The following is a 9,429-nucleotide window of genomic DNA, read 5'->3' on the forward strand; positions in this document are numbered from 1 at the left end:
GTCTTTTGTTCCAGTGTATTTTATATAGGGGAAAAACAGTAATATATTCAATATTAAACAATTTAAAGTAATAATTTTAATTTTGTTATTATTTTAAAAATTTCAAAAAAACATTACCTAATTTCTCTTTCATAAAACGAATTCATATGATTTTTTAATTTTTGAACTTCTTGATAAGTATTACTTCGAATTTGATCCATCTCATGCTTTAATTTATCATCATATTCAGCTCTAAATTTATCTCTGTTAATACAAAAATGATCTTAGGGAAATCCTTAAATAACAATAAACAAATATGTTTTATTGAAAAAAGAACTGAACTTAAATTATTCAAATGTTTGTAAGGAAAAATAATGTGTAATTTAAGTTTTTTACTTTTTATTGACAAAACACATTTTTTTTATTGTTTAGATATAAAATTTTTAAAAATTACTATTTTGTAATTAATTATATAATTTGCTAAAGCACTTTTTAAATTTTTGACAATTCATAAAAAGATAATTGAAATTATAGCAAAATAAATTCAACAGAATAAAATAATTTATAGACTCTTTAAATTTTCATTAAAAGTTTTTTAAAATTTAATAACTACATATTTCATAATTAAATAATTAATATATATGTAAGATGTTATATTTAAAATAAATTGTTTAAACAAAGAATTAAATTTACATGTAACATACCTTGCACTTATAAATTGATTAAACATAGTTTCACGTGCTTGTTTAGTACGTTCTAATTGAAGCATCAATTGGGACGTACGATCTTGTGCTTCACCCCACTGTTGAGTTATTTCTGCTAATTGCTTGCCAAACTGTTCACGCTCTTGTTGGAGTATTGTTTGCTGATGTCTCATTTTCAGAATCTGAAAAATTAATAATAATAATAAATAACTTTGTTTTCATTACATTTCATTTCATGTTTAAAGCACTCCTAAAACAGTAACTTTGCATAATGTAATAACTGGTAACAACTAAATCACCTAAATGGTAACAACTCATTAATAATATTAAATAGAGTAAATAAAATAACAATTAAAACTAGTTCTTGTTCCATTGACTAACAGCAAAAAGTCATGTTAAAACAATTAAAAAATGTATAACTTGAAAATTAATTAATTATAATTATTATTAATAATGGATGTGGCTATTTATACATACAGTGCTTTTGATCTTTAATGACATAGGTAGGTAATTTTATTTATCATATTTCATATAAAATTCATTAGTTATCTAAGTGTTCAACAAACTTTAGTTTTGATAATATTTTACAAAATATTTTTTTTTTTAAATTCACAAATTATTCAAGAAAATTTGATAAAACAATAATAAATAGAGAAATGATTTATTTTTTGGATTTTTCTTTTTATATACTTTCTTGATTAATATTGTTCATTTATGTATAGGCAATGAATATGCTATTCATATATCCACTAATTACAATATCAGATTAAAAAAACATAGTTACTGTACTTAGGACTAATGAACAGGCTTATCATAACCTAGCACACTATACAAAAAACAGAGTTGGCAATAATCACCATAGACTCTGTTTTTTGTATGTTATCCAATTGAAATGGGTCAATAAGGCCAAAGTGCATTTTAGAGAGGTTAATTAAATATGCTGGGAGAGTAATAAGCTTGTTCATTAGTCCTAAGTAACTATGGGTACATTCGTAAAGTCATGCGAGTTAAACGTGTTAGTAGCGAATCGTTTGAAAAGTAGTAGTCTCACTCAGTGTGCATGCTCTGCAGTGATGACGTTTCGAATAAAACTCTAATAAAGCTCACAAAGGAAAGTTAGTTTACTTCATTTTTCTTAATGAAGTAAACTAACTCTTTGAAAGTACTAACGAAGTAAACTAACTCATTTTCTTTAAGAAGTAAACTTCTTAAAGAAAATGGCACCCAACAACTCATTTTCTTTAAGAAGTAAACTTCTTAAAGAAAATGGCACCCAACGATATCAATGTTTCTAAATCTACTCAAGTGTTTAAATTGTGAATTAAAAAGTGAAATGATTGAAATAACTGTCCACCCGAAGCAATCTAAGAAAAATATTTCAGATAAGGCTGCACTAGCAACATTCATATCTTTGATTTTAGAAACAGCCATTTAGTTATAAACAAATCGTTTGAAAAGTCTAAGAAAATAAAATAACGATGATGTCATTCTTGTTTAACTCGTTCAACTTTACGAACGAACCCTATGTTTTTGTAATTAAATAATACAGACAAGAAGCTTTTTAATATATACAATATCAGGTATATGAATCCAACTATTGCTTGCTCTAAGTCTGATGCTTTCTTTTATGGTAAACAAATCTAATTTTATAAAAAAAAAAAAAAATTAAACTACTTTATGTAAATTAGTTCATGTCATTTAAAATGTACCATGGTGATACAAAATAAATTTTTTCATAAAGAGATAATATTTTTACTTTCCCAGATGTTATATATTACAGAGAAAAAATATGGCAATCAGTCAAAAATTGACCCCTCAAGATTTTACATTTTTGGACTCTGAAGATCTTGAAATGTCAAAACATGCAAAACAAATCGTAAGCTTTTTCTTTATATATGGATGTTAGTGTGTGTGTAGGGAGTGTGTGTAGCTTGTTCACCCACTTTGAAGCGTAATAACTTGTGCCTTTTGTTGAAAATTTCTGAAATTTTGCAGGAGGTTTATGTATTAGGAGGAATGATACAATTAGCCTTTCAACAGTGGGATAGCAGTGGCATGCCGTCATAAGAAGCGGTGGATGCGCCGCTTCCCTTGTATTTTCTAAAAAATAAATACATATTAATTTTAATTACATGAAAATAATCGCACACTATTTTATTATAACCGCATTACATATCTTATTACAAATTTCTATATTACACGTGAAAAAAAAAAAGATTTCTTTTGTATATTCGAGTATTAGTGGCGAAGTGGAAGCGCTGTATTGTCAGCATCCAAAAAGCCAGATTCGCACATGTGCTTTACAGAGCACCAACCTCACCCAGTTTAGCTGGTGGAAGCCTAGGACCTTGGGTGGATGCTAAACGTATACCGCATCCAATTCTATCCAGGACTGGTTCTGGACTGTTAGCCACCTGCCCGCTAGATATTTTGCCGCCCTTGCACGATTACGTGAATCACAAGTACATTTATAACTTAATCCAACCAAGAATTTACTGGTATGTTTTTATGACAGTTCTGTATAGTTGACAAGAGTTTAAAAAAATCCATTAAAATATTTGATATTTTTATTTCGCTCTCCCAATTTATATTACTCACGGATTTTAATGTTAAATCAGTGATATTACGATTTTATATATCCCATCTCTAAGGGGATGTAGAAAAAAACGTGTACAATTCTTGTATAATGTTAAAAAATTAACTGTTACTTTGACAGCATCATTTACAACTAAATTTAATGAATGAGAGAGATGCATGAGGTACAGAAAAAGCTCTAGAATTTATTTTCCTTAAATTTACGATTTATGTATCCGATCCATTGTCATAAAAATTTGTCTTTCCACTTTTTTTCCAAGACTACAAATATTCGAGTACGAAGTAACTGGGTTTCAACTTATTTCTACTTAAGAAGTAGTTAAATAATTAAGCGATTAGGGAATTGGGAACATAAACAAAACCCTGATGAAAGAGCCGAAATTTTACTTAAACAAAAGTTTAACTGAACCATCTCTAGCCGAGTACAGTGGAGACTGACTTATTCGTATTATTAATGTAATAAAGACAGAAATTTTTCCAGTTCAATGAGAGTGACCGAAAAGGTGTAAATTTTAGAAATTTCTGAGGACACTTTGTCTTAAAACGAATTAGTTAGAAAACAAATGACTATTAAGTTTAACGTATTTAGATTTTTACAGCTATGGTGAGAAACATTTAAAATCTACAACAGCCCTGTTGCGTCCTTTGAGATATATTAGTGATGCAACAAAAGAGGTATTTGACATTGACCGATATCCGCACCCTGGGGATTTGGCAGTCCACGTGTATGCACACTCTGCAACTGTCTTCGATTCCATCCATTAGCCACTCGTAGGGAGCTATTTGACTAAGTGCATTGTTTTAAGATTTAAAAAGTAAAGAATATTTTATGTTATTGTTATGTATGTTTCTTTACAAAGCTATATATAATTGTAATTTTCTTTAAAAGTATATTTGTACAATTGAAGAATATTTTGTACGAGGTATGCACCATTACATCCACCACACATTTTATTTCACCAAGTAAGTTTTTATTATTTTATTTTTAGTTGTAGCCCTTATATCGTGGCTAGCGATTCAGAATGTATTGCAATATTAAAAATACATTTAGAAAAGTCTACGGTTTTTACTGGCTTATCAAATAAACGATACGAACCCTAGACCATCACCGACGTGCAATTGACTGATTGTCTCTGGATGTTGGCTTCTTACAGAAACACAGCTTCCCTAATGTCAAATGTCACGGCACGCCACTGTGGGATAGTCAAGTATGGTGCTACTCCAAAGTAGTGGAGAATAAACGTGGGAAATTTTTAATATATTTTTCCACGCATATTTTCTCATTACCGTTTCAGAAAAAGATTTTGTAAACAGTTATGTCTAGTAAAGAAAAGTCTTTTTTAATGTTACATAATTCATTTTTTATGTGAGTTTTTTTTTTCTGGTAGTTTTTGGCGATACCTCCAAAAGAATTTAACGGATATATCTGTCCTTCACTACTGCCACATGATCACCCTGGATGGATATATCCATCCTTCACTGTTGAGTGGTTAAATTTTGATGGTTAAAGATTGAGGGAATGGGGAGATGGAGGGGACCATGCATCATATCTTGAGTAGGGTATGACTTAATAATGATTTTACTTGCTATTAGCTTTACTTTATATATTTTTAAGCATTATATTCTAAAAGAAGTAACATGAGAAAAAATTTTTAAGTAAAATATTTTAAATTTAAAAAAAATATAAAATATTTACATCACTTTTAAGATCATCTCTTTCATTTATTAATGCAGTATTAGTAGCTTGTAAATTATTAAAAGTTTCTCTCAAATCTAATAGTTCTGACTGCAGTCTGTCACGTTCTTCTTTAACTCTTGAAAAATTTTCTTTAGCATAATCTCCATATTGAATTTGACTTTTAGTATTTGCAAGTTCTTGAACTGTATTCAAATATTTTTCTTGAATGCTTGTATATTCATAACTATATTTTTGATAAAGCTGAATGTATATAAATATTCATATTTTAATATACAAATGAGTAAATCATATTAAGTGATAATAAAGTACTAAAATTAAATCAATTAAAAATAATATTACTTTATTAATATCATTAGTAATGTAATCTAGAAATTACTTGAAAATTAAAGAATTATAAATCTAAAATTCATTTAAAAATTTGCAATTATGCAAAGTAAAATTAGATCACTTCAGAAAAATAATACAAATTGTAATATACTTCTTTTTGTTCTTGAAATTTTTCTTTATTTTCTTGTAGTTCTTTATTTATTCTTTTTAATTTGTCTTCTAATTCTTCTGCTTGTATTTTGTAATGTAAAGCAAAGTCATAACATTTGAGCTAAATAAAAACAAAATTAATTATCATATATTAGTTTTAAATCATTGTCATTTTATTGTAAATGAATTGAGCTATTTACCAATCATTAAGACTAATATTGTAAAGAAAGCTACAGTAATTGAAAAGAATATTTTTTAAACAATTGTTCCTTATAAAAAATTTAAATTTAAATAAAATATTTTATAATTTCTGAAAAATTAAATACATACATTTTGAAAAATAAAAAACAATATCTAAATTATTAATTCTAAAAATTAAATGTAGCAATATTCTACAATAATTTGTTTCTACATAAGTAATTTCATACATTATTTAGAATATAATCAGTTATATTAATTTTGTGACATTTTAACAGAATATTGTACATTATGTGTCGTTACAGTATATTTTGTTTATTTCAGTTATTTATTTTATTAAAATTCTTTTTCTTTGATATTTTCATATGAATTAAAACTTTATACAGTAATACCCTGAACTTACGCGATAGGTGGGACCGAGCGATAACCGTGTAAGTCGAATTCGCATAAGTCAGAGTATAATTTCACAATTTGTGTAAAATCCAAGTCGGATGTATGTAAGCTAATAAATGTTCTCGTTAATCTTATTTCATCTTTTGATTTGTTCACGGTTACAAGAAATCACCACATAGAGTCTCTCAAGTCTCCGTAGATATAACAAACACAAAAATAAATAACACAAAATAAATTGTAGCTATGTGTCGATTTCGCACGACACATCCGAACATGTAAGCTGAATAATAGTGTGGGTGTAGTGAGTGATCAAGAGTTGCGTAGCACTCAAACAAAAGACGAATCGACGAGATTTGAAAATCGCGTAACTCAGAGTTTGCGTAAGTCGGGGTAGCGTAAGTCGAGGTATTACTGTATTTAAAATCATTAATTTTTCAAAATTATTCAAGAGTGCTCAATTTACTAGCATTGAATTTAAACATTTTTATTTGTTTTGTAAATTTTTCAAAAATATTTTATAAAATGCATGTAAATATTAAATTTTTAAAGAATTATATATTAAGTAATATATAATCAATCTTGAAAATAAATACTGTCAAACTGATTTTTAATAAAGCAAAATATTTTATTTAATTTTCTATTGAATTTTAATCATGATATCTAATGATAAATATTGATTGTAACATTAATAAATTGATTGTAGACATCAACAAATAGAGAAGTTTTGTATGTTCATTAAATCATATTTAAGTCTAGTTTATGAAAAATTTTAAATAGAAAGAAGGAAGTATTAAAAAATAAATAAATTTATTTATTTTTTTTAATATTCTATTTAATGACAAATTTGTGTTATTCAATTAAATTATATGCATTTTTTGCAATAAAATAAAAATAAAACAGATTCATAGGATTGAGCTTACCAGTATTTTTTCTTTAAAAGTTAATGGTTCAGTTTTTTGTTTGATGGTTTCATACAAATTCTTATCACTCAGCAACGAGTCATTTAAATGATTTATTAAATAGTCTAAATCATTTTGTGTACTTTCGCATACATCATTAAGACTTTTTGTCTTTTGACTAAGCGAATTTAGTTCTTTTTTCAATTTCTCTTCTTTCTTTTTCCATTCATCTTCTTTAATATTAAGTTGAGATTCCAATCGAATTTTTAACATTTCTTTCTCATGAACAGCATCTGCAAATTTCTCTTCCAGTTCTTCGACTCTCGACATAAAATCCGTTTTTAAATTCTGCACTAAAAGATTTTTTTTGGATAATTCTAATTTTAATAAATGCATTTCTTGAATCCAACTTTTTCTATCGAAAGAGTGGCTAGATAGTAACCGATTTGTTTCACTACCTATAGAAACTGTTAAATCAGTAGGAACTGTACTGCATTCCGATTCGACCACATCCAGGTCACCAGATGAATCTTTTTCTTGGTTTTCAATGTCCATGATTGTTTACAGCCAACATGTGACACCAGCAATTTTTCAAAAGTGTTAATTTCAGTCACGTGACTAACGTAAAACGTTGCCATTTTCTGTAAATCTTTCCGGCTTATAAAAGATTTTTATTATTATTTATTATTTTTTTCAATTAACTAAATTTAATATTTATATAATTCAATTTCTGTTTTTTAAAATAATTTTATCTGAAAAACAAAATTTGTTTATCTGTATTCATAACCAGCTCTAGTTAAATTCCGGGTGTCGTTTTTTTTTTTTTTAGCTCTTTCCGCTCCATTGTGGGCCTGGCAGAATCCATAATGGGCTTGCAAAAGGGCGACCGGGTGGTAAGGGACGGGGCCCGACATATCCGTACGGACCACACCCGAAAAATTCCTGGAGTTTTTTCGATTCGTCCGGATTCGAACTCATGTTCCCCAGAGCGTTAGGCTGCTTGCCACCTTGGCCGCTCGACCATCCGGCCATCTGGTAGGTGGATATCAGGAGGTAATCATGAGGCATATTTCCTGATACTAATTATTCTACACATGAATGTCCGAAGAAAATTTTCTAGGGGAGGCAAAACTTGGAGGCAAAATTTGTCAACAAATTTTAATTTAATTATTTATTTCGGGGGAATTTTTTACATGTAGATCATAGAATATAGTAGTCTATTACACCAATACAAAAAGACACAAAGCAGCTCATGATTGAGGGTGTAATGTTACATATCTCAATTACTTTTACGATTATAACCTGTGGAATTTTTTACTTTTGATCATAAGGAGGTGCAAGCAGTGGTGATATTCAGCAGGTTCGCACAGATTCGGCCGAACCCGTCAAGGACTTTAAACTACAAGGATAGCCAGATCCCGTATATTTGTTAGCGTGACCTTGGATCTATGTGACGTCACAGCAAGCCCTCTACTTTAACATGACAGATCTTTCAAATAACAAAATACGATAAAATATTAAATCATTTCTTAATTAATTATTAAATTACTACTAAATGTAAACTACTGTAGAATTTTCGGATTTAATAAGTGTACTGTACGTCAATAAATTTACAAGTCTTTTGTCTAATATTTATTTAACAAATTAATGAGCTATATTTTTTATTATGTGATTATCTTACTTAACTTTTTAATTTTTTTTCGACAATCACCATTTTCAGAAGGCATTCTTTTCAATATTTTATAGTTTTCTTGTTTAAGATTTCTATAATTAATTCTTATTATAGTTCTTAATTTACAAAAATCTTTTATTAAAGTAAAAGGTAAAACTGTTTCCACTGACTAATTCTGTACAACTCCGGGGCCTTTTTTATACGATTCATCGTGATATATTTCGAAATATTTATTCCATTCTATAATTTTTGCTAGCCATTCATCAGTAGGTTTAATAAGCCCTCCATAAGATAAATGTTGCACCCATGACGGAATGCTATAGTTGTAATGATTTTTAATTTTGTTAGTGGAATTAATTAAGTTTGGGTATTTTTCTTTATATTTATAGGCAAAATATCCTGCTATATACTCGAGAGCATCGTAGGAAGTTTCTTCAGAGATTGTGTTAAAGTCTAGATTGCATGTAGAGTTTCCTGAAGATTTATTTGAAGAAAAAGTAGTTTTACATTCAGTATATTGGTCTGTATTTTCACTTGATACTTCTACATGTGCTTTCTCTAAAACTTTGGGTATAATATATTCCTCTTGTCTTCGATCTGTAGTATTTACTTTTGACTCTAAAATACCAGGATTCTTACCTAAAATAATCAATCTAATCCTATATATAGCATTTAATGGGCTTGGATGTTCATTAGGACCCCGGCTTCTAATTTGAAAAAAAAAAATTTTCCAGACAATCTTGATTTAAGTGCAGATGTATTTTATATCAAAAGTCGATTTCATATCTTGAAAAAGATCAATTAGCGATTTCA

At 28.2% G+C, this 9,429-nt stretch overlaps 1 protein-coding gene across 1 annotated transcript in view; it reads right to left on the reverse strand.

Moving 5' to 3' along the window:
• The window catches only part of LOC111640838 (progesterone-induced-blocking factor 1-like), a 22,585-nt gene extending 14,979 nt beyond the window's left edge, over positions 1-7,606 (reverse strand). Inside the window, exons 1-5 of the mRNA XM_023386906.1 lie at positions 6,966-7,606; positions 5,456-5,575; positions 4,975-5,217; positions 684-865; positions 118-243 (exon numbers count right to left, since the gene is read on the reverse strand). Coding sequence (XP_023242674.1) covers positions 118-243; positions 684-865; positions 4,975-5,217; positions 5,456-5,575; positions 6,966-7,499 — 1,205 coding nt within the window. The 5' untranslated portion in view covers positions 7,500-7,606. The remainder of the gene's footprint in view (positions 1-117; positions 244-683; positions 866-4,974; positions 5,218-5,455; positions 5,576-6,965) is intronic.
• Between the last annotated feature and the right edge of the window lie 1,823 nt (positions 7,607-9,429).

The sequence above is a fragment of the Centruroides sculpturatus genome, unplaced genomic scaffold, assembly GCF_000671375.1.
Source record: "Centruroides sculpturatus isolate CEXI.00-Female unplaced genomic scaffold, Cexi_2.0 scaffold1388, whole genome shotgun sequence".
NCBI lineage: Eukaryota > Metazoa > Arthropoda > Arachnida > Scorpiones > Buthidae > Centruroides > Centruroides sculpturatus.